This window comes from Varroa destructor, unplaced genomic scaffold, assembly GCF_002443255.2.
Source record: "Varroa destructor unplaced genomic scaffold, Vdes_3.0 BEIS01000002.1, whole genome shotgun sequence".
NCBI lineage: Eukaryota > Metazoa > Arthropoda > Arachnida > Mesostigmata > Varroidae > Varroa > Varroa destructor.
Genome location: NW_019211455.1, coordinates 24,601,513 through 24,628,314, shown reverse-complemented (window position 1 = coordinate 24,628,314; position 26,802 = coordinate 24,601,513). Strand labels below are relative to the sequence as shown.

Sequence of the window (26,802 nt, the reverse complement as noted above, 5' to 3'; positions counted from 1 at the left end):
GTACGATTTGTTTATTATTTAGTTCTTCGGGATTTGAGTAATACATTGCTAAAGGTCTTTCTAGATGAAGCAAACTCTTAAATTAAATATTGATGATAGTGATTGACCTACCGCAAAGTCGCATTACCGGCCATTTCGTGTAATCCTCAAAGGGAGTTTCAAAAACTTTCTTTAAGAAGCGAAAAGACGGAACGGTAAAATATGCCATAATTATACAAAGAAGTGTAAGACCTGTTTGACTTACTGAGGTGGTTTTTGACAGATTTAGAAATAACGTTTTTTTTTTTGTCTCTTTTATAGCAAAATGTATAGTGGTGGTTGCAGAATAAAAAAAAATACGTTTGAAGGCAAACGTTTATCGACGCGATTGTCGTCCGTTGGATTTTTCTATCGATATAAATTGAAAGTATCAAGTTTTCTAAAAATTTCGGGAAAATATAAATTTATGTCATCAATATAACGATGCTTGATTTTGGTCACGAAAAAGAGTGCCACTGTTTTTTTTTTGTTCCATGCTCATTAGTCAAATGATAGCAATTATGCACTGACCTCTCTGATTCACTGCGTAGTATCTTATTGGGAACCATTATGCACATAATAAACATTAAAAGATTTGCTGAGGTTGCTATACTTCAATCTCAGTGGCATTGGCCGGCGCCGGGGCTTCATCGTTCGTCTGACACTCTCTGCTGGGGCAAATCAACTGGCCAAATACTGCAAACAACTTCAATAACCCTCTTTAATTGTATAACCACTCTTGCGTAGTGACTGACTGAAGTATGATGTCTCATTAACGACAGCGGTGATCTGACAGCATTTCATTGTTCAATCTCCCTCGAAATGGTTGCTAGGGTGTTGCCCTCGGTTAGGATATTTGTAGCCTCTACTAGACGTTTCCGAAAAATACATACGACAACAATTGGCATACTACGTCCCATACCGTTAATAAGCCTCTTTCTGACCCCTTTTTTTTTGTATAATTTTGACTGTCATTTACAGCGTTACTGTGTCTTATAGTGCTACTACTCTTGCAGAAAATTTGGCCTGGCCGTTTGCTAGCGAAAACTTTTGCTGGCCCTAACCTGTATGCATACGTAATTTCATTTTATCTTATATGTATTTGTGATCTGTAGTATTCATTGATATAATCATATGATTTTCTGACTCGTATACAGCATCTAGGGAATATCTGGTTTGGAGACATTGTACACCAGACGCGGGTTGGAAATACTATTTTGAAATATTGCATCGACGACAAACATTTACAAACAGCCTGAAAAATAGCAGCAAGCAGATTAAAGGAATCATTCCTGAATGAACGCAAACGCTTGTCCGTAACTGATTACGTGAGTCAAACACTAACGATCCGATAGGGTACGATACCCTATTTTAGTTGTTCTTCATGTGCTATAATAGCTTAAGTGCCAGAACGCAGAAACGTAGGTTCTAAAAGGATGTGCTTAAATTGGTCATCGAATTTAGTAAATCAACCTGGGAACACTATTGATTGCGTTGGTCATCTTAAACAAGGAAGAACACAACATAAGCTCAGCTAAGATATGCAGGTTCAACGCAGATAAATAAACAGATTTTTAATAAAGAAAAGCATAGTAAATGTAATAATCATACTTTTCAACGTTAGCTGATATGTGTGCTTTTATGAAGAACTTAGAGGCAACGCTTGTCGGCTTCAGGGCATTCGTATAAAACAATTCGCCAAAAGGAAATTGTACGAAAACAAACACACTGAATAAAGCTAGGTAGAATCCTATAGAATACAGAATAATAATACTAATATTCTGTTAATTTTTTCGTTATTAGCTAGTATAAAGCACCCTTTGACTATTTTCATACATTATTAGTACATAAAGTCGGTTGCGAGTGTCATACCGTTTATTGAGTTGGTTGTACAAGCATAATCAGCTCAAAATCATTCGTTACGATGACAATTTCATATAGACGTCGTTCTGCCTTCCTATTTCAGGCCAATACCTTCTGTCGCGGAAAACCACTGCTAAGACCATACATAGAGCAAAATGCAGCGTACAGAATATCCGCTAGGAAAAAAAGGAGAACAACTCTCGAATTCAAAGACAATGCGAGTCATCGAAATCGACGCAATGACGTTGACCATCGTGGCGGTAGCCATGGACGCGGCGGTGATGAGGCCAACAAGACGTACCTGACGTAATTACTCCGTACTGTGGTACGTGTGAATCAAATCAGCATGGAGTTACCGGGAAGAGGCGACGTTGCGCGATCAGACCGAGTACTCATGGTTGACGCAGCTAAGTAAGAGGACGTTCGGTCATAATCGGCAGATCCTCTCCAGTTGTATTACTGCTTTGTACTTCCTGTGTAGACGCAGAATATAAGAGCACTAGCAGAGAAGGATAAGCATTTTGATTTACTAGATAGACGCATTTTCTGCAGAATAAAGACGTGAAAGCAAAAAACGGGCTGTTCTTATTTGAATTCGACCGCCATAAGTTCTCTTTATTACCGTCGGTGAGATCCATCGTTGGCGTTCTTGAATGGCTTCAATGGAAATCAGCGCGCTACGGTTAGCCTAGTGAGTATTATAATTATTTATAAACATCATCACATAAATACACATATTGATATATCTACAACTGTATAATAAATATTCTGTAAGTATTTAATGCGCTGCAGCAGCTTGTTGTCATAACAGGAAACGCTATAATGTAAAATGTACATAATTTATTCGAGTTATTCAAGGGTGCCGCCCTTTCCGCTGAGCACTTTAAGTAAGTAAGTAGTCAATAGTTACAATTAGAAGTTATAATTAATATGATCGCGAGTAAATAGTTGCCAATAAGGATATTTGTTGCACTTATCTGCCAAACGTATGGTGTTCGGATTCATGAGTGGTATACCAAGTAAACTAAATTGCTACGAGTAACTATATATGCGCAAATGACTAGTAGAACTTAATTCAAGTACAGGTATATTCTTTATTTTTCTAGCCGCTTTTGTTTAAGTGGCTTCGTATAAAAATTGAGAAATTAATTGTCCGACTTGTTTATGATTTTGTTGAGGGTTCACATCACGCGTTGTGTCACATACGCGGTCAATACAAATCTAAGCATTAAATCAATGACGAAATCCTGATGATGATTCGTCCGAGCTTTGTCTGTACACATCACGGCGTGTAAATCTTACAGACAGATAGACAGATCTCTGCCACGTCACCAAGATGCACACATGAGCCAGCGGAAGTATCGTCTCAAAAATACGGTCTGTCCTTCGATGAGGATATGAGGTTGTACCAGGGAAACATGCACAGCAGCGAAAGACGGTGTCATAGCGTTAAATAGTTGTGATTGTTTGGCGACAAAAGTACGGATCGTGCACAGTGGGCGTGCGTACAGCCAGTCAAATGGATGGGTGAGCAGTTGGGGGATGAGAATTCAAATCACGAGGTGGCTCTGTTGTACTGTTCGGAACGTAGTCGATGCCCAGTTCCGCGTAGAATGGATGCAGAAAACGTATGGCTGTGTCTGCATCATTTTATATGTGTCTTGTACATTAATATGCTCATTTTCTAGATTTCTTAAAACGGTGTCTGTCAGTTAACTTGAAATAGGTAAAAGGTTTATCTTTTAGATTGGGTTTCTGCGTAGATTTATGGTGCTATTTTTCGTCTGACAGCGTATTATATATATATATATATAATGTGTGTCATTTGGATTATTAAAAAGGTATTGATCATTTTCATAGCAAAACTGAAACAGATATATTTATATGGTAAAATATGTCCCAACTTAACCGATTGTGTTTTGCCGCAATAGCGTAAGTTCGCCTTAAGTTCCTGTAGGGGTTCGCAGGTCAATATATGTAACACCCAGAAATATCATGGTAACCAAGGTGCCGATCTTTCTCTGCTTCCGCAATAACTTTATCCTCGTTTTTATTAAGTAACCGACTATTACTAGAAAACAGCTTCCACATCGAATTTTACGGGTCGAAACCAACAGAATCATATTTGGGCTCTTTTTTCCGATAGCGCAAATTGACCATATATGTATATACTATTTATAGGTCTGAGCAGCTTCTATGCCTTTATGGTCGAAACATTGAAAAAGAGAGCAAATTCTGCTTAAGAACGCATCTCGTAATAATTTTAATGTACGGCGTAACTTACACGATACCTGTCTTGCAAACGAAATTAATTAGCCTAAGAAAAGGTCGACCGGTGTGTCCAGTGTTGACCTGCTGCGCAGTGTGTGGTTCATGATAGCGGCAAACCCATGAACTTGGAACGTTGAAGTTTTATGACATAACATTTGAGTATGTATATACTAATATCAGAATAAAGAACTTATTAACTTTACGAAATGAAGCGGTTCCCATTTCTAATGTGCTACGACTATTTCCTACAAATTATGCCGCATGTGGCATGTCGTAAATCCTTCATGTATAAATAAAGTTTCTCTTTGGACTTTGTTATTGCGCTTTGTCATTGAAACAATACGCACAACCGGAGGCTTGGGTTTCAAACGTGCTAAATATTTTACTGATTTATTACTGAAAAACGGTGCTAAAAGCGTTCAGTTAGAGCTGTACACCCTACAACATACTCTTTCTACATTCCTCTCTGTGCCTAGGGAATTATCTGTCACACGTTTATAGCATTAATGTCCATAGAGTTAGATGGCCAGCCTATGGACAACGTAATGCCATTGCTCTGTAATGGATATCAGTGCAGCAGATGTGACCGGAAGATCGATTTTTTATTCTAATGAAATTTTCGTTCTTCGAGCACACACTTTATACAGTTCAATTCTTCACTATCTCTCTGTTCAAATTCTTCTCTGCTATCTCAAATTATAGAATTACTATATCGTATTAGAATAATTATCGTTAGTAGGGCTCGTTGCTATCAAAGTTAGTGCTCACGTTCGCAAATTTCAAATGCCTGGTATAGCTGTTGTCTAACCTAACAAATCTTTATACTTAAAGTTTCCTTCTAATTCTCTTGAGTAATAAGAAATACTATATATATATATAAATAATAATGAGTAATGAGAAAGCGGTAGATTTTCCGTGGATTTGCATCAAGAAAGGTACAGGCTATACAAAGGCTAGTATTGCAAATTGCATGCAGAGGGCGCCAAAATCTCCGTCTCGATGGATGGGCTTGTAACGTAATTGCACGGTTGTCCTCGCCTAAGCATTGACATTGGACTGGAATCGTTGGGCAATGTCCTAGATATCCAGCTGGGGCCTATATAGTTTCTATGGCAGCTAGTCGCTTCAAATGTCGCCTATACCTGTTATGGTATCGATTAAAACTAGTACCGTTTCGATGAGCATCCAAAACGGTATACACTGAGTGGTAACTGATCGTACATGTACCAATACAGCATCTCATATCTGATTGCACATAAATAATCGAAATTCTTCATACATACTAAATAGCATATTGAATAAAAGTTTATTAAAATGTGGTAAAATATATGTTGATTTTAAATATATAGCCATCTCTCGAGGATGTATACGAGCTGCTTCCATGTCAATGACAAATACGTGAAACAAACTAAAACAGCCTAGTGGGAACATAAAAATTTAACCGTTAAGATAAATTTCACCGTTCGATCCCAAAGGTGCTGACTAGAATGTATAGAAAAAGGGCTGATTTTCATTTTTGTGATTTGTTCACGCTTTCCAAAAACAACGGCACCGTAACGAGGAGACGCCATATTTTTTGCCCATGCGATATATAATTCGCATCACGAATACCAAAGCCATGTCGTACCCTATGGCATAATAAAAAAATACAATTCTAATAAACTACGCGGATAACTAATGTGTATCTAGTGTTTTTCCAATTCTTTTTTCTCGTCGATTGTTTCGTCATCTAGGGAACGTCATCTACTTTTATTGTCGTAGCCTTATGAAGAAGCAAGACCTATAATTGCCCGAATAACCTATCCCCGACGCTTGGCTCGTTAGCCTTAAGCTCGTAATCTTTGCTTTGTTGTAGTACTTGTAGTAGAGAACTGTGAACTAAATAAACGTGGGATACCATCAACAACAATCTAACAGTACTTGGTTAGCTTACCTGCCAAAAGCTATTTTCGGTTCAAGCTCAATGAGGGGTTAAAACTAGATAACTTGCGAGGAATATCTGTGATTAGTTATATTCTTTACTGTTGATTGGGGACAGCTTATTCCAAAAGCTGGATATTATTGGTGCTGGATCATAAAGACGCCACCTATAGCAAGTACGCAGAGCTGTGCCTCATAAACCTCGGTAATAGGCTCCCTCCCGGGTTGCACTATAATTTGTAGGTTGAATTCAAATCGTTACCCGTATGAGCTTTTGGAAATCGTTATCATTTTTTTTAAAAAAAAAAAACGCGAACATTATGCCGTTCGATAAATCAAGTCATCTTTAGATTCAGTTGACTTCTAATATTTACTAAGAACAGCATACATACCCATATGAAGATTCAACTTGGTTTCAGATAATGAAAAAATACTTGATTAGGCTCTTCATTTCTTCATTCCAGAATATCTTCAGCTCAAAAGTAGCGAAAAAATTATTATGATTCCGGTCAGCCTTTTCGCTCGATAGATTATCAACCGTAGATAAGTTCGTATGCCTAAATGTTGAAGAATTATTTATTTCAGGGTAAGGTCGGAACGTAATTACAGGACAAACATGACGTGGTTCACAAAACGTACGTTCTAGTGATATCATCGAGATATTACTGGCTATAGATTGGAACGAGAGAAAGAAGAAGGGTGCTTCAAAGTGTCTTCAAAGTGAAGATGGGAGCGGCAGGTCAGTGTTCGAAATTGAACATGGTTTTTAGTGATTGTTTTCTTTGCCAAAAGATGGCTTTGGCAAAGACCGGAAATTTGATGAAGATCGACAAAGGAGGTATAATAAGAAACAGAAGACACACCCATAGTCATATAAAGGTAAATAGACATCGACGAACATTTACTTTTGATATGCGGTGACCTTTAACCCGGGTAAGCACACATATTGCAACAACATTAGAAATCTATTTAGCAACGACATGCCAAGACAAACTTACGAAAGTGAGCAACATGCCCCCCATATCCTTTAATCAATGGAGATAGGTGAGGTGCGGCGAATAGTTTCCAAAGATATAATCCACAGAAAAATTGCATTATACATACATATATACACGACATACTATATACAATGCGTACATGCATAGTATATTCGCATTGTAGTAAGCTTTAGAAATACAGCCAAAGATTTGTACAGGTTGGGGTACAAAAAAGTTCGACGAGGACCAGATTTCTATTTCTGAGTGTAGAGCGTTTTTATAGTATTGGCCTTTTTTGTACAATTTAGTCATGTAAGTGTGATGTCGTCATAGTGTCATTATGGCTGAAAATGCCAAAGCAATAGGGGGTTGAATTTTTTCCATTGTTTTTATATCTTTTGGCTTGATACTTCGCTGTAATTGAGTTCTGACTTTTGTCACCGATCGATAGCCTAAATAACCTCCGTAACACAGACGAAAACGCTTGCTTTCTTAGTTTATTATAAAGTTTCTAACTTGCCAAAGATTACATCTGAAGATAAATTTATTTGTTAAAAATCCTTTAGTCCGAGCAAATATTCAAGTAAATAACAAACTAGCTTCTAGTAAAGTGTATCATGTTTGGGATACACAACGAGAAATGTAAAATTGGACAGTTTTTGGTACTTCTTTTCGATGGTTCCTAAGGCGCGACAATCAATGAAATTAAATGCGGTATCTATAATTTTAGTTATTTTTTTCTTTTTTTGTTTTCTTCAGCTTTCTTTTTGTGATAACTACTCATGCAATTTTCTTTATTTTGTAGCAGAATGTTGAGGCATTATTTAGAAAAAATATTTTCAGGTGATTTACGATATCTCGATCAGTAGATTGCTATCTCGATTTACATTCCTTACTCCCGAATACTCGATTATTGTGACCGATACAACAACTACGGACTGCGAGCATTGACCAAGTCTCTAGTTGCTTTTATGCAACGCGCTTCTTCAAGGTATTCGAAAGAAACAGAATGTCTGGATCACTCCGATAAATATTTCCTACTAATACAAGCTGACCCAGATAATTTGAAGGTACACTTATCGTAAGAACTGCCTAGCCTATTTATTCACGCCTTGCCGAGCCTTTGAACGTCCTGATAAATGAACCTTGCGAGATGTGTGGACTTTTAAGTTAATAACAAGCTATATCAAGTACCAGTACTTCAAGAGATATAACAAAAAGCCGTTCCGAATGCTTTTTAATATAAAATTGTAGGCGATCTTTAATACCATGTTTATGTCTTCAGATTAGTTTTCATTCGTCATTTAGCAATACAATGACCTTGTTTAGTCGCGTTTATTTAAAAAAAAACTGACCTATTTGTTTTTGAAAATCGCTGGGCTCAATTTAATAGCAGCATTTAGAATCAGGGATAAAAGTTCGTCGCCCGGACAAAACAAAGATGGTGGATATGCGGAGTGTGAAAGACCTTGCCAAGGATATACAACAATCGATCATCAGCAGACTGTAAGTTGAACATTTATAGTAGGGAAGAAATATCGACCACACACAAATCAACCCTTAGATTTGTCCTTCAGAAATTTCTACTTTACTTGCCTTTTATTTTTGCTTGTTTTTTATTATTACAGCTCTCTCCACTGCAAATGTCTCTTCGGCCCATAAAAAATTAAAGCTGTAAGTATAAAAATTATTATTTTTAACTCAAGCAGCCATTTTATTCATTTGATCTGGTTTTCTGCAAAGACCACCATATGAAACATTGAAATCGTAGGACCTAAACCTGAACCTTTGGTGGAAAGGGTCCATTTGACAGAAATTTCGTTTAGGACAGGAATCATAAACGAAAATATTAGCTATGGTTTCTGTTGTCACTGAAATGAAGTAAAATAGTTTGTAAAATTACCTAGTCAGAAAAATTTGTATAAAAATTCTGAATTTATCCTTATAGTTTACGCTTGTTCACATTGGTCCCGGAGATACAGTTTTGCAAAAGTCTGATGCTCACCTATTCCTGGAAAGTGTTTGCCTTTTTTTGTCTCGTCACGCTCAAATTTTCTAACTAGGATATGTATACTGCGTGTATTTTAAGGTAGAGACGGAAAAAACGCTTCGTTACAGCTGGCTCACAGAAAATATGGCGAATACACGTACGTTTCCAAAATCGCCGTATTACTTACGATGATACAAAAATCGCAAATATATTATATAAATTAGAATAAGATAAAGAAACATAGGACAAAATTGTGTACGTTTTCTTTACGTTACGCTCTATGTGTGCGTGAACGTCCGCACATCGACAAAAACCACAGGGTGATCCGTTGACGTTCACTCGTGTTACGGGATCTGACCACCATCTAAGCGTGAGGCGAACCTCCATTGCTGCTGCTTCAAAATCGTGGGCTGAAATCATAACTAATATGGCCAGGTAGTCGAGTCGGCTTAAGTTAGACCAACATAATGTAGTTCGCAATTTATTGTAAATAACAATTTGCAAACATTTACCGATTTCTCGAACAAACTAGTACATTTAAGGAGGGGAGAAAGGTGTTTGGGGTTAGGACGGTAACCATATAATTCAAGAACGTATTTCAAAAAGATGTAACTAAACTGATGAATAAATATAGGGTTTGTAGCGTCTCCTTGGATGTTCGGTACGTCTTCTCTCTAATGGACTTAGTAAAGCTAATAGTGTCTGCGTGCTTAACGCTAGGGTAGAGTTCCGATTTACGCAACCCTGTTTTATTTTGGTAGTAAGCAGGGTCGATCCACGTACATTATCTATTAAACATCAGCCGACGACCGACCCCGTTTACTTCTATTCGATAAACTGACCCTATATATTAAACCTCACTATAGTCCGATGACTGACTCTATAGGGTAAGTCGGTCATCAGTTGACCCGGTTCACGTACATTCAAACTACGTATCCACGTATGTCCGGCCGACCGGAAGCCAGCTGTAACATAAAAGGAGAGACAAATGAAACTTAATTCCAAATGTGAGGCGCATTGTCCATATGTCAGCGCACCCAGCAAGTACGATTAATAAAGTTATGAGTTCTGTATTTTGTCTATCAAGTTACTCATTTGCTGCAGTACACGTAGCGATTACTACGTTAGCTTGTTAATATTTTACTAAAAATAATAAAAGTGCTTTTAGAGGTCCATATCGATGTTTAAGCCGCTGTTTCGAAAACCCTTTATAAAATAGTTTATTGTTTCATATCAAATAATTCTTGTTGTTTTTTTATTCGAATGGTACAACGCACTTATCCTTACCAGTTTTTCGAAAACCCCCTCGTTCTTTGTATAAAGATGCTGTCAACCTAAACACTGCGTCACCCCTTGTTACTCTCTGTTAAAGTTCGATTCTCTTTATTAGTAAGACGTTTATTTCCGCTCTGGATTAGCTCGAGTTTACCGTAATCGCCTAGGTAGTTCTAGTTGACACCTACGTTCGTGAAGGTTCCATATCAGTACCATAGCTGGTATGCCGAGCACGTAACGTAGGTACCGCGCTAAATACTAACAAATCTCTACAGCGGACGTAACGCACAAAAAAGGACAGCGTTCCCTTTCGATATTTTAGGACAGACGTGCGTTACGTTCTGTTGGATTTCGAAATCAATGACGCTGACATTTTTTGAGCGGTTTAGTATAAACCTGTTGAAACAATATTAACTATAGGGGATAAAGAGGAATCAAACAATGAAATTTGATGTTGCCATCTCCGTAAGATATGTGCACCCATAAAAAAAAAGATGTTAACAGGTTGATGTAACGTGTACGTTTTAAAAGCACCCGAAATTCGATTAAGGTGACAGTATTAATTCTGCGAGATTATTTAATAAATGCTCAGTTCTCCATTAGACACCGCTTGTTCCAGTGACTACTCTCTTCCAGTAGTATAATTATGGATATAGTGATTAATATAAAGATGGATCTGTTCGCAAGGTTTCATAATCAGTAGACCTGAGATTTGTTTTTGACCTCTGTTTTTTTTTCTGAGGTTCACGCTGATGATTAGTTCAGGTTTCGTAGATCAGAGGAACGATACTGCCTAAGCTTGCGCTGCCTGCATCAAACCAAACGAAAGGCTGAAACCTTCTGGTGAGGTCACATTTATTTGCGATTATGAGGGACAGGGACGCCAACGGCTTCCGTAAATTGTTCAAACCATCCGTTCGAGTACAGAGAGTGCGCTAGCACTCGACTAAAATGGCTGGCTTTTACCGTTGATGGACGGTAATTTAATTAGCTGTTGCGAGTTGAGCTGAGTAGAAGAAAAGAGCCGACAGAAAATCAAGCGGTACGTAAATGACGGAAGAGAGTTGTCTTACTACCCAACACTAGTTCCGCCGTACTATCTGGCGCTAGCATACCGCGGGCTTGTGCTGCCCGCGAGTGATCGTTTGCTTTAGGAACAAAACCTACGTTAGCATAAACTGGTTGGCCGTAATTAGATCATGCTATTTCAGGATATCCCCTCAGAGGTCTTTTGCGAATCGGATCCGAACACTGCACTACAAGAACCGAACGTCAACGATACATTTGACTACACTGTCGTTAACGTGTCAATATTCAGCAACTGTTAATATAACATTAAGTGTGATTGTCTTCCACTACGAGTGAGTCTGCAGCGTCAGGGGAGGAGAAAAGGACGGGAAGGACAGTCCTAGCCAAGTCAGCAGTCGACGCCGCTGTCGCCACCACCATCACTTTGGCACACGAAAGTCATGCGCCTACCGGGTGAGTCATGGCCTGGGGAATGGAGTTAGTTACGCGCAGATCGAAATAGCTCAGTGAATTTTCCCTGCGGAGTATTCTCCACCTAGCCTACTTCCTTCGTTTTAAATGGCGACTAACTGCCAACGGATCCTCTTCATGGGCGTTTCTCAAGGACAGGATCTATCGATACTAATCAAGTCAGGTCTCACGCTGCTCAAAGCAACGCGCAGAACTTGCCTGTTTTCCTTTTCCTGTATGCACATTGGTAGAGATGTGCATATGCCCCTCTGTACATATCATAGGCTGGTAAAAGGGAGATCCGAATGCTCCACTGCGGCAACAGAGACCATTGACGTATGAATATTCAACAACGAACAACTGTTAATCTGATTTAATTGCCTTCTAGTGCACAATATGCATACCAAGTTTCATTGACGACAAGAAAAAGAGGGCAAACTAGGATCGTTTGAAACTCTAGCGGCATAGTACGTATACACATTAAATATACGATTATCACAGCCATGAGCGAGCATGCATAGATCAAAAGTAATAATAATAATGATTATTATAAATGGGGCAAATATTTTTGGTCCGTATGCATGACGTGAAGTGATCATCACATTTTAGAATTGCATCACGCGGTTGTTAAACTGATGCTGTATGAAAAAATCGGCTTTCATTCATTCCATATGCTTCGCAAGAGCTCAAACAAATATCTAAATATGAAAATGACCTAAATATGATTAGCGCTCTTAAAAGGCCGCAGTTGTACGATAGGGGCGTATATTCTCAGAACTGGGCATTCACTTCTAATCAGATAAACTTTGTTTCCTAATTTTTTCCGAATTTCGCAGAACACATTTAAGTGGGCGCATCGTTCTGAATTTTGAAAATGAATAAGGAGAAATAAGGAAAAATAATTTTAGGGCTGTTATTTCTTAATTGAGTAGTGAATTGATTTATGGGAGGGCCACCATCTAATATTCATTTGTGCAACGAACGATATTTTATGACAGAGTATTTCATAGATATTTCAAGCGACTGTTGGTTAGGAAAAAAGCACAGTACGTAAAAATAACCAAGAAATACAAGGTAATCCTAAAATTGAACGAAAGTCGTCTTGACAAAGAGTATTAGCCTGCATGTAGCATAAAAGCAAGCTGAAAGCATTGAATTAACAACAATAGAAACAAGGCATAAGGTTCTCCTTAGAGCCCCCATGTTTACTATGGATGGATAAAAGGGAAATATGAAGAAAGGGAAAACAGTTTCTCGGCCAACTGGGACCACTCGTACGTGGAAATAGAGAAGCTCTAAAAAACGAAGTTGTTTTTAAGGTAAATGGAAAATGAGAGCTCCATTCAACTAACGTCTAATAGCGAGGATCTTTATTACTGTAGAGATACTGCAGGACTCTCAACGGGCTTTTCTCATATTTGTGAGTGGCATATCAAATGTGCTTTTCATAGGTATGTGTAGGTACGTGGGCGTGGTGTGTAATGGATATATATGCGCTTGTACGTATTCAGGGTTGGTAGAAATAAGATGTATTGAACTTAAGAAAGATTATTAAAATTGTGTGATTGTTCACACTGATGACTCGGAAGAAAGAAAACTTGCATCAGGATAGCATCGACAAATCCATATAACTTAGTAAAGGATAAAGAATCATCGTAGAAGAATCAGAATAATAATAGCAAGAGCTTGGAATGATGTTATCTAATTAGTTTATAGCATCGTAGGTACTATGCTAGAAAAAGTACAACCGTTAGTGAAGCAGAGGGGAATGTGTAAGATCAGCTATACATTTCTTCCGAACCGAAAGAATAGTCATTTCGAGGTTGCCGCGACTAATACGAACACAGAAAATATGTAATCATTAATTACATTTATGAAAGCAATGCATAGATTCATTAGAACCGCGGAAATAAATTAGTCGGTAACTTGGTAAGCGCTTTACTATAAGCAAGTGTTATATTATTATAGATTATGTAATAATTAATGCTGGCACCAAGGCAATTTTGACATAACAAGGAGTGGTCGTGGCAGAGTGATACAGATGTACATAGAATACTCGCAGAAAAATCGGTCCTGGAGAACAACGATCGTACACAAAAAGGCTGCACAAAAACGAAGTTCCTTTGCTTTGCTCGCTCCGCAATAATGATATTGTAACCCTTTGGAAGTTGGTATCGCAGTCTACTAAAGATAACTCCTTGACAACGTTAAAGAATGAAAAAATTCAAATTTAATAAAATTAGTCTAAGTACTGTTCGCATCGACAATATATTTGCGTCAAGGTTCACGTAATTATTAAAATAATTGTGTACATATAAAATGAAAGAATGTTGCGGTCGTTCGTAAAATGGTGATGCTGAGGGAAAATTGCCTCTTGCATTGATGGGCATTCGTGGAAAGAAAGAAATAAACTTAGGACATGGATCTGAAATATTGAGTTTTGATGATCGATGGTATTGATGAATTCATCAAAATTTTGAGAAACTTTTACTAGCCAGATATTAATGAGAAAAACAAGTGTCAATAGAAAGTCCAGATTTTTTTTTATTTTAGTTAGCTCGTGGTTCTACGTTCCTCTACCATTTTTTTACTGGCTTTACTTCAAAGCCATTGAATAGTGGCCGAAACGTGTGCTTTGTGACGGATGACTTTTGGCCGTATTATTTTTTTTTCTAAAAAAATTCAGTTTTTTTTAAGAGTATTGAAACCATATGCTAAAGCTGACGTTATAGAAAGGGTTTGGGGAACAGAACATGAATTAACGCCGAATGTATAAGTAGCACTAACGGTTTTGTGATGGAGAGTGCTTCGATAAGCGACTTTGGTTCTGGGCGATCCGTCACTGTGAGTACAAGAATGGGACGACAGCTTGTGGTAAAGGGCTGTCGTATCACCCTCGAGGATTTAGCCCCTTAGGAAGTGTTACATGGGTACTTCGAACAATTATTTGGGAGTGGGGTAGTTTATAGCAGGAGTTATATCGGAAATTGTGAATTTAAAGAAAATGCAGAATCATCAGCACCTGAATTGGAGCTTTAAACCTAATTTTCGCCACTCGCCAACGAACCGCCTCATAAATCTCGAGGAAAAAAATTGGTGAAATACGAGAATAAGAGGAGCACAACTAATATTGTTCTTATGATTGACTTCGCAACGGGTTTTAAAGATTGGAACAATTATGGCTTACGCGTAGTGAATTTGGCGGTAATAGTTCTAAAATGACCACTGAAAGTTGGATGATTAAGGCATATACAGTTCGCGCAGAAGCAAATCGTTGATACTTTTCTCGTGCAGTAGAAAGTAAAACCATTTGAGCCGAAACGAAAATCGCTCTACATGAAACGATCCATGCAAACTTAACAAAAGAGTTTTCTACCTATTTTTTCGGGAGATAAAGATCACAGACAGAGAGTTTCACGAGCGTCCGCGCTCAAAATGGGACTGATTGTATAACAGTAGCAGTAAACGACGTAGAGAGCGCATGCAAAAGTCTAAAAACAACATTACCATATTATATATTAATCTTACAGAAGATCGCCAAAAAAGAAGCAAAGCAGCGGACCACAAAAAGGAAGCAAGTTATTTACTAGGCAATGACACGAATCTCAGGTATTATGATCCGCTTAACGAAATGACTCTACGCCAACTAATGCCCCTATTTCGATTTTTATAGAAACATGCCGCAACCCAAGTGGAAGTAACACTTGAATACTATATAAGCAAGAAACCCTGATTCACAAGAGATTTAAAAAGCATAAAAAACTAGAATCACGTTTTATACGCTCCCAGACAGGAAAGCATGTTCTCCGGACGCATTCTGAAGGTGAAGACAGTGGTCTCATAATTTGAGGCGGCCGCACGAATGTGAAGCTATGTCTGGCCGAAGTGGCAGACGAGCTATTAAACATACAAACCAAAAGGGGCAGTTTACCAATACAGCTTGTGGCGGAAGACACCACCGGACAAATCGCTGCCTAAGAAGTAGAACCAATGTCTTCGTTAATATCAAGTAAGTCCTATACCACTCGATGTGATAGCGGCTACGGCCTTAAATGATTTAGGTGAACTGGAACGCGCATACATAGTAAATGTGTTCATTAACATCTTAGCTGGAATAGGCGAAGTTCAATTGATAGTGGAGATTCACTTATCTAGATTCAATCTACTGGCCTATGATAGAATCGGCCATGCAGTACAGATTAATAGAAGGGGTATCCTGCAACAGGATAGTAGTACGAGCGGAAGGAATGGGAAGTCTTAGGGTTAATACGAAATATTTCAGGATGAACAGGCAAAGGGACCTTAATCGTAGTTGGCTAGATGCCGGAGCAAAGAGTTAGCATGTGGTTTTTTCGATGAAATCAAAATATATGACAGCGTTAACAGGAGTAAGCTTTGAAGGCTTTTTATTAAATTAACACAGCATGAGTTACGCCGGAATCACAATAAATAGCTTGCTAAATTAGGTATCAGACCTCCGGGGTAAATCTGAAAAGCTCAAGATATCTAGAGACTCGTTAAGGATTCCTTACCTGTCGTCCGATTTGTTTGTGTGGTACATAAAAGAATCAGCAGAATAACTAATGGAATGACTAAAATTATTGAATGCTCAGTACCGAAAGTACTTGGAAATTTAAGATATCAGCGTTTAAAGGGCGTATATGACCTGGTTTAGGCCAAGCACACCTAGCAGGACCTAATAGTCTATTGAATATTATAGACCAAATGGAGCATGGATTTCCCGCGTTTAGCCAGTTGAATGTGCACATATTGAGGTCGTGCAGCATGTTTAGGATATACAGATTTGGTTGGAAAGACCTAGCTATTATATAGAAACGCGGTGACAACAATGCCAATAACTATACGAACTAAGGTGCTCCGAAAGAGATCAGAAAGACGCAAGAAGACGAGTGGATAAGGAGTTCCACTGGAGCACCTTGATGAAGCTGGAAATCTTAAGCAAGGTGAGAATTTTTGACCGAGTAGATGCGACGTAAAGCCTATAATGGGCCAGGGTCGTACTGGTGATGTTAAAAACAGTTAAAAGTAAATCGATGTCGTGCGAAAAAGAAACTATGAAAGTTATGACACTATGAGACATATAAGCAGATTCGGTTATCTGAGCCAGTACTGCACGATCATCCCAGGATAAGCTGTCGACTGCGGCTACAGAGCAATTAGTAGGAATCGGAATATAGTATCTCCGATGATATAAGGTCCACAGCGATAGACAAAACATAACACAGACTACTTCGAACATACCACGGAACTATCAAACATGAGACAGACGCTATTGGGGAGACGCTAAACACGACGTTAAATCAAATGCCATACGAGACGACTATCAGGCAGGAAAACTCTGCTAGAACGGTCCGCTAATAGGTAACAGGTGGACATTTTAAATCGGATAAAAACGAAAACAATACATAAACCGGTAAACGCTTCGTTAAAATTCAATTCATTTGACTTTTATAGGTGATTCAGCACGTTTGTTGCCGTATACAAAATCGACAGATACTCTACACGAATTCAGCATCACGGAGCACTGATATGACTAAATACGAGGCATATTTATGTGACCCTCCTCTTTATATTAAAGTGAGAGTTATTGAAAAAAACACTTGAATTTCAGTTCATCTTAGTGTCAAACGGTGCCTTACTTGCTAAACCTTGGTGACACACAAAATAAGGCCACTCACGTTATATGGTTTTCAGTGTGAGAACAAAAAGGACTAGCATCTTTTATAATTTTGGCTCAGTCAGTATAATTTAGCAGGGTCTTCGCGTCAGGTAGGTCGACGAAAAACGAGCATCGCTGCATTTATTCGCTACGCGAAGAGCCAATATTTTTCGAGCGGACTTCAGTTTGTTACTGTTCGACGGAGACCACAACTGATATGTTACACTATAAAAACGCACGTTTAAGGCACTTATCGAAGAAACACAAATCAGGACCAGCGCGTAAACAATCTAAATGCACTTTTATTAACTTAGGTATGGCCGTACTTTTCCGCAAGTTTTTAGTTTAGGGCTGAAATATCACACTGAAGCCATAAATAGTGACTGGCCGCTGATTACTGATCACAGATACCGACCGCAAATCGGCTAAGCAAACTATAGTGGGCCATTCCCTGGAATATGCTGCTCTCCGAATACCGAAAATGACACATCGTGTCTTTGTGGACGACTCATAACGTGCGACAAAGCAGTTCGGGACAAGTAAAAAAAAGGACTATTCTCTTTAGGCCGCTTTACAACACTATGTGGTTGCAACGATCCGTCCACAAATATCATATTCAGAGCGTGACAGGGTTCCTCTTTCCTTCCGTCCCCTGTAAGGGGATAGGTTTGAAATGGGCATCCAAACAGCTAGCGATTGGTCTGTTAGTAATAAATGTAGGCTCTAGTCGTACAATCAAAGTTAATTTAGTCACCTTTGGCGATAGTTGAACGCTCCTTCGGGAGAGGTCAACCATACAATAGTACCCTAATATCGAGGTGTGTAGTTAGAATTGTTTACAGTAACCGTATAGTTTACAATACAAAACAAAAAAAAAAAAACTATGTCCGAACTGTTTCAATATATTTTGGATGGAAATGATGAAAAAAGTCTGCTAAATCGTCGAGATGAATATTCGCCAAATCCTAGTAAACAGATGAAATAATGGTAAACTTGATTGAATTTCATGGTGTTGCAATTCATGGCGCGCGCGCGCGCACACACGGATACCAGCCACCAGGAACAATCGTTAATAGAGCTTGCCTTCGTTGATAAAAAGTATTCATCAACGTGCATCTCGATACAAAATTAGACATTTTCATCGCAGGTAGCTAATGTATTAATGGGAACTGACAGGGGTTCTATGGCTGGATCAAGATCCTTTTTCCTTGATATAGTACAACAATTATTCCATCAGAGGAGACCGCTGTTCATTAGTCGGGTAGAAAAGATGTAGACTCCAGGACAGCATGAGGGCTAAGGCGTTGCCGTTTAATTCAGTACTTAAACCGCAAGCCACTAATTAGTTCAGGCTAGTTCCCAGCATGGGATAAAAGCATATTTACATCGGGAATCTAACCTGTGGCCATAAATTTAGCACGCGAACTTGTCACCACAGGAACAGAGGTACTACGCATGAGAACGTTGAAGACATCCTGGGGAATAGCGTGTGTATGATAAGGGCCTGTCGAGACATGATGCGACATTTACGTCAGTGACACTGCGTTACACGACGGAAACCAATCTATTTGCAGCCGCGGACGGGGCTTTCGTAAACGGGCAAAATTTGAATCGATTCTAATTTTTACTTTTTATCTTTATCATTTTATAGACAATAGAACGTGACATTAAAAGCATATTCCGTGTGCACAAGAGCGTGACGTTATATAAACAAAAAAAAATCCCGTAGTATGTTTGAACATTGTAGCACCTGTTAGACCTTAAACGATTATATTACTCTTCAAAAATAGATTGCGAGCATTCCGTTTACACAACACGAAGCCGTATTGTTGATCCATATATGACCCTATTTAAAATAGCATGCGCTCTAGAAGAGAGTCGGCCGACTGTTTTTGACCGTACAGGATCGTACTTCAATAACCTATGCAAACCGCAATTGCTTTTATCATTTGGTTTAAAGCTATAAACTCGTTAATGTCGGGGGATTACGTCGGTTATTGCGTTCAGCAGAAGGGGTTGTCGCCTTGAAAGAAACAAAAAAAATGGCAATCACCTGTACGACAGCTGAATCGAGTAAAGCGCGAAGAGCCAATGCTGCATTGTTACTTCATTAGATCGATGTCTTAATAAAGCCTTGTCAGCACGGCTTTAAGGCCCTAGAAAACATGAACCATACCTAGAGCAATAAGATTAACATAATCACAAAATATATGTCAGACAAATGCGCTAGTTGTTTTGTTTAGACAACAAATCAAATGCCTATGGCGTTGGCAATTGCTAAGGCCAGTGAGCTTTTCATTTACTAGAAACATTTGGGTAGCAAGGCCTAAATATAAGCAGTAGATGGCGCAACAATCTATTGTAAACGAACGCTGACCCAGGTTGTAGACTGAATGCAATCAATTTTTCCGAAGATATGCGATTGTCAATTTAAGCTGAATCCACCATTTGTAATAACGAAACGAGAAAAAGAAGACTGCGACCCCATGCTCAATGGCGACTCTTGAGCGAACCGCCAAAGGCCTGTTCACGGCTGTAGAAACGACGAGATTGATCTCCATGATTGCAGTTATTATTTGGTCCTATAATAATAATGGCTGTTTGATCTAGAAGGATAAGATCAAGCTGCACTTTCAATGGCCCAAATTATCTATGTGAAGAATAAACAGGCGTACTCTGACTACTATCCTACCGATAATGTGATTTTTATCTATCAGGAAAACAATAACATTGACGGAAAAACAGGCCCTTGAATCATCTTCGTTAGATTTTCTCAACGGCAAATTAAATACGTAAATGCTGGTAAGCATCAAAATTAAGGCAAAAATAGTCCTGTTCATGAACACTAATGATAATTCGCGAACCCATTATGTTAACGATAGACAAATTGCTTGTAGAAAATATACTAGAGGGCAAATTTTTTGCAGAAACCTTCTTCGTATTTTTTGTTTGTATTTGTAGATAGATTGCATAGCAAATTATCTCAGAACCTTTTTTTTTTTTTTTTTTTTATTAGCGCTGTAAATCGTCAATGCCTTAGGCTGTGAAGCGTTTTCAAATGCACAATCCGTTAAAGCAGGACATAATTTTTTTATTACACAGTGCCAGTGCTACGTTGGCTGTGTAGGTATCAAAGGTCTAAGAAATTTTTACACTGAAATATTTTATTATTGATTGTCGAGCTAAGATATAAGTAAGGTATCCGTAGTAGTTGTATGAATGTGGAGACCTCCTGCCGTTGAAAAACTATATAGTAAATAATAATGGAAAATCAATACTATGCATATAGAAAGTCTAGGGCGTTAATCAATCCACGTGAAGTATAAAATGACGAACTTTCAAACCACAAAAATGAAAAAACGTTATTTAGAACATCTCTGATAGTATTGATAACGCCGTTTACATGAACTGTTTCTCCCTCTAACTTTTAATCAACATACTTTTATTATTTTACTCAGTAGTCCGGTTGCAGTCTCGAAATCGAAATAAGACCGTTTGTAATAAGGACAGGTTAAGGTTAATGTTTTCACCTATCCTACCTTCGGGCCCCGAAATACTAGTTTTACTTCTTGAAATAAACATTCTGCGGAATCGGTGCGACAGCCTCTGAGTCAGCTTCGGTCGGTGTGTGTAAAATGAACAAATATCAATGTCTGTATTTTCGTCGTGTGCTATTTTTAACACTTTTTAAACAGGCAAGTATTCTCTCTGTTTCGGCTTTTCAAAAAATGTTTTCGTACCCATTCAATGCCCTTCAAAAACAAATATTGATGATTTTTATCTTAATTATTTTTTGCATTATCGCATTGTTAGTCGTTTGTTCTCCCGGTCGTCCCTTCTCACTGACAATAGGCGTCCAGTATGTAACCTTCCCATGCCTTAAGGGATAAGGGGTTAACTAATGATGAGTTCATTTATTTTCATAAACCTGTTAGGTATATAGATCTATCGCATTTGTATTGTAACCGAAGTTTGAGGGATTTTGGTATGTTCCGTTTTACAGAATAAGAAGTAACGCTAAAGCATCTTCGGGCATTTAAGTTTCATTGATTGAGGTATCCAGTGGCTTTAGGGGTGGCGCCATTTTTAAACTTTCATTAGTCGGTCAGTTGGCGTATTTATGCTCGAGGTTTGAAATCCGGGTTAAAAAATAATTTTGCTCAGTCAGAAATCACGTCAAAGTTCTTTGCCACACAGTGACCTGATGTTGATAAGATGGAAAAAGACGATACGGTACTGATTTGTATCTGGCCTGTGGAACTGGAACGCGAGACTTTATGCTATCAACTATCGCCCTAAACGCCGTAATGCTGATCAAGTATATTATCAAATACAAGGTTTTCAATTAGCGGTGCAGCTATACCATTGTTTCTTGATATGCAGGATATTTACAAAGTGTTTGAGACGTATGAGCAACTACACAAAGTTTTTATTTATGGCGGTATTGAATATCTGTCTAGTTTAAACAGTCTACTTAGTGCTTACTTTCACTATATTGTACCTTTAATCAAACTGATAAAGGAAAAATTCTGTAATTTTAAAGATAAGGATAAAAGTTCTCCAAAGGCCTACAAAACCTCTAGCGGTTTTAATTAAATTTTCTATGCAAAAAGCACCTTTTTATAAGTTATCTCTTCCAACTTTCACTTATCTTGAATATATATTAGTGTTTAAATCACTCTAAGAAAGAAAAACGAAGCTAAAAATCTTCATAGAAACGTTAAACTTGGAACAGTTCCGAGCTTATTTTTTGCGCTTCTTTTTGAACGCTCTATTTAAAATCAGGCAATTTATATGAAGCAAGCGATGCAAACAAGAAGCTAAAGACGTTTCCAAAAATAAAATTATCATAAATATATTCATTAGGAGAAACAGCTGAGAGAATTATGCGTTGGAACGGTCTTCCTAACTTTAGTCTACTCAGATGATATTCCTTTGTTTTTCAAATGACTATGCCCACACGGCAAAGTAAAGCCACCTATCACTGTCGCAAAGCTAGGGCACTGAGACTGCCTTCATTATGAACTACCGTTACAGAGACTGTCCCTATAAGACTTTCTGTACCACAGTAACATTGAAAATGTGGCACTGCACTAGACAGTCCGCTAGAGACCGCGAAAGACGAACTAGACACACAACAATTATAGACAAGTTATTTATTTTTTATTGAAACATCCTAGTTTAGTTTGCGTGTGAAAATTTAGCAAATAACGCGTATCGGCAAACGCTGCAGGATACAGTAAAACTTTTAAATTATTTCCCTTTTTGTATTATGACTGTTTTTCTTTGGTGGCTTATTGCGACGCATTGTAAGCTATGTCCAGGTGTTTTAACCCTTTGCCCTATAAATGCAACCTGTTATTATTATATATCACACAGTTATTAGTATCACAACTTGGTAAATTTTTAGTTATTATAACACACGTGGAAACAGAATTTTACTTTCAAAAACTTCCTAAGCTAGGCCTTTTTCAACAAAATGATACAGATTTTTGGTAAGAGAAAAACAATACGTATACATGACGAGTGCAGACTGTCGTATCGCAGCTCGGACGGCGAAGTTATCCACTAATGAATTTCTGTTGTTTACGAACACTGCCCTTTGTATATCAAAGTTTAGATATCATTAGTTTTTCGACGATCAACGCCTGAGCTCAACAAGCGAAATGGGGTATTTGGCTCAGCTGAGCATGGCGACGTAGCCAGCCGCCACTCATCTCTTCGGTACCGAGCAGTCAGCTATTTTTCACATAAAAAACTATCTCTGAGCAATCAGATTGGTGAGTGCGCATTTTAAGCTTTCCCTGCGGACACCTCATTCACTGCACCTGTCTTGAGAAGTCTTGTTACCAAAACGTATCGATTTAGCTTAAGGCGTTTACTCGAAGATCGAGCGTTTATATGATCGATTCACTAGAAGCTATGTATCCTAATAATTTACCAAGGAAGTTCAGAGTGAAGACACCTTACACGTTGTCATTGCGATAAACAGGCTTATTCGACCTTTTTTTGTCCTAGACAAAAAGCTATTGCTGGCTATTGTTGAAGACAGTTGAGGGTATGAACACATTAAAGTGCTCCGATCCCGTGTCCTAGACATTAGCTCAATAGATGTCGGTAGGGTAGTTTTGAGTGCGTAACACACGTGCTTCAGAATAGACTTGCCGTTAAAGACGCAAATAATTATCCATATTGACCTATAGCCCATTTTAAACTTTCTGAATGGACAGCTCTGTAGGTTCTCGCTTTTTCCATATATGCTAGTACTCTATATGAATATGTTTAGAAAACCATTAAACCCTTGCTTTTGGGAACGAGAGCATTGCAGTCTTAAAAAAACAGTTGTTGTAAATGCTGTAATAAGGACATATTTAAAAAAAGAATTGTTCTTTCTTTATTTGTTCTTTAGTTAAAAATTGCAGATTAAAAGATTGTAGAGAAGTTACACCTATATTATAAATTTCTTGCATAAATTTAAACTAGCTAACAATGCGCTGCCGCTGAATTTAAATGAAACAAATATAAGACCGTTGTGCCATATGCTATAAATTATATACTTCCCCAAATAGTCCTATGAGTGTTCGTAATATTATGGAGACTAGTAATAAGAACACTTGGAATCGATCGATGCAAAAGAAGTTCATCGTGTACAGCGTGCCCTTAGCAGGTCGAGAAGCAGTACTTTAGCACCACCACCTTCATTGATTTTTGCTCTACAGTCGACATAGTTTTAAAGGTTACCGGTTTTAAAGGCTTTTCAAGCTAGCCGGCACTAGACTGCCAATCTCTTCAGGACACAAATACTTGTTTTCATGGTAGTTCAAAGTGATCGGAGTAAACCAAATTGGGAAACGTGTCTGTGGCTGGCTTCTTGTAGGCTCCTAACATTCAGTACCGGTCGCTATCATCGCCAGCAGGCCAGACTGACTATGCCTAAACTAAAGTAGCTACGTACATCAGCTCGTTCACCCACTTAAAAATGATGCTTAGTCGACCCTTCAGAGAATCGAAGGTTGTATTTTTCGTATCCTATGAAGTTTCACTGATCTTGCAGTATTCAGCTGTGAGCAGAATATTCTTTTTGAATATCAGGTAATGATGTGTAAAGAAAAGGGACCAAAAAGATCCTACTACTCTTAAAAAAAAGATAGGCCGATATTAAAATATTCAGTACGCTTTGTTTTTGGCGCATCAGCATTGACATTTTAAGGAACAATATCAATACATGACTCCTTTTTTAAACCATGCACATTATAGGTTACGTTGTGCATCAAATTCGTATCATCTTCTCTACTTCAAAAAAAACACCCTTGCTCCATGTTTGTTTATAGTATATTCTTCCGAATATAATAATAGTCGGAGCAAGTCAACTAATTTATAATTGGGTGTCGCGTGACTCAGTTCATTCTTATGTTTAATTTTCTGTTCTTTTAATCAGAGCCGACTGCTCGAATGGTAAAGTGATAAACGTTTTATTGTTATTGTGAAATCCTCAAAAAAAAAGTACTGCAAATACTATATATATATAGGATTTCAGAAATGCTGAAATAGACGGAACCCACGCTCTGTATACAGTTGTTCTAAACACCAAAAAGCCGAAAGCCGTAATAACACCAAGTCCTTAAAACAAATGAATTAGTGACTAGAAATACGGCACGTGTTTTTAAGATTCAGCTTCCCAACGCATCAGTGACATAGGTCAATTGACGAACCATCCAAGAACATTAGAGTCACAGTGCAGTATAATTTTATGTCTTATGGCACATCGCAACATACAATATCCACTTAATGCATGCATTGTAGCACGGTAATGATTTGATTGAAATACCAGCAGGAATGATAGCAGTTATCCAGAGAAAATTATACGTTGCGTGTACAGTCCGCTATTGACAAGATGTTGTCCACGGAGCTTTTTTCACTCGTGGGAAGTTCTGGCGACGGCGGGGGGGGGGAGGGGGTGGTGCATCAAAATGACCGACAAAAGCAGAAATATATAATAGTTACTGTGGACATTACCGTGTGACGGTGAGATGTCATCTGTTGATGTCAAACACTGACGGGTTCGTTCGGCGCAATAGTCGACCTAGCCAAATAAATACGAAGGAGCAATCTGTACTACTAGTAGTGTTCGTATGGCTAGCTGAAGAAGCGCTCATTTTTTGCTCATTGCCACCTGTCAGCAGAAAGCCATCCTCTATTTCAAAAGGATCTACCAAAGACAGGCGTATTGCGTACAAAATCCTCATCCCTCACACTCTCACCTATTATGTTACAGAAGTCTGGTTTGACCTGGTCGATCGTCCATGCGCGCCCCTTGCCGCAACGACGCAGTAAAGGAAGCAGGCAATAGGCGAGCATAATACCATCAGGCTAAGAAAAACTTTTATAATGCTATCCACCACATTACCACCGAACCAATGTTAAGCTGCTGACTGCTGAAGTTAATGCGGCCCTGAGCGAAGGTGAGGCCGCACGACAGCCGAGGCAGTGCGCTAGTGTCAACGGTGCAGCGGCTAACGCTATACACGTCGACGACCAGGACATACATAAGTAATTTATACAGATATACACTCTCTCTGTTTGTGCGGTGAGTGAAGGTTTACATGTGTGCGTGTGCGTGTGTGTGTGTGTGTGTTCCAGTGTTTAGAAACGAGCGGGACGTCCGTTGTTATCTTTGTTTGTATCTACGTCTGTTTCGGTCGGTGCGTCAAGGGACCTGACTGCATAAATAGAACAGAAGAGCTACGCAACGGGCAACTACGCCGATCTGCTGTCCGTAGGATTGACTATTGAGCTGAACCGAGTCGTTTAATTTATAGAAGTCGATACGGAAAAAATCAACTATAACCACAATTATTGGAACTAGAACCAATAAGCCGTTGTCACTATTTTTGCTCTATTTTTGAAGTAAACATTTACGTCAGTGAGCTTCGATCCTAGCTGGCAGTTGCACCGACCGCCACCGTGTTAATTAATGAGCGTTACCATCCGCTATTCCAATGACTTATAACAGAAATGTTAACAGCAACAGCATCTGAAATTATTGCTCACTAACGCTGAAGGCAGCTGAAGGCGGCGGCAAATGTGGTCAGATTTCGTTACTCCGAGTTGCAGTACGTCATTGTTCTTGGCTAATCTGAACACCAAATAACCGCTTGGATAATGCTGCCTAGTATTAAGACATCGGAGCAGCAGCTTTTCAAGAAATAGAAAAGGAAAGTCCAATGGTTTAATGTCCACAGGAACGTGTTAATCGAAGACGGAAGACTGTGAAAATATACAGAGCTAGGCCCATACAGCAAATGTGAAATAGGTCAGTGACTGCTTAG

General features: G+C 38.6%; 1 protein-coding gene across 10 annotated transcripts; it reads left to right on the top strand.

Annotated features, from left to right (window-relative positions):
- Positions 1-1,999: 1,999 nt before the first annotated feature.
- Positions 2,000-20,494, top strand: LOC111243705 (uncharacterized). 10 transcript variants are annotated; one of them, XR_015319868.1, is made up of 11 exons: positions 2,296-2,572; positions 3,060-3,509; positions 6,658-6,951; positions 8,443-8,555; positions 8,678-8,723; positions 9,143-9,196; positions 11,526-11,796; positions 15,324-15,402; positions 15,583-15,802; positions 16,514-16,757; positions 17,269-20,479. XR_015319868.1 is itself a non-coding variant. In XM_086978496.1 (10 exons), the coding sequence occupies exons 8-10, from the start codon at positions 15,666-15,668 to the stop codon at positions 17,416-17,418; spliced, it is 378 nt and encodes a 125-aa protein (XP_086834622.1). In that variant the 5' UTR covers positions 2,000-2,572; positions 3,060-3,509; positions 6,658-8,555; positions 8,678-8,723; positions 9,139-11,356; positions 11,526-11,796; positions 15,324-15,402; positions 15,583-15,665; the 3' UTR covers positions 17,419-20,494. The 10 variants fall into 10 exon arrangements, 4 of the variants coding, with proteins under 4 accessions (XP_086834622.1, XP_086834624.1, XP_086834625.1 ...); XR_015319865.1 differs by having other exon boundaries at positions 2,301-2,572; positions 9,139-9,196; positions 17,269-20,470; XM_086978496.1 differs by having other exon boundaries at positions 2,000-2,572; positions 6,658-8,555; positions 9,139-11,356; positions 16,667-16,757; positions 17,269-20,494.
- Positions 20,495-26,802: the final 6,308 nt, after the last annotated feature.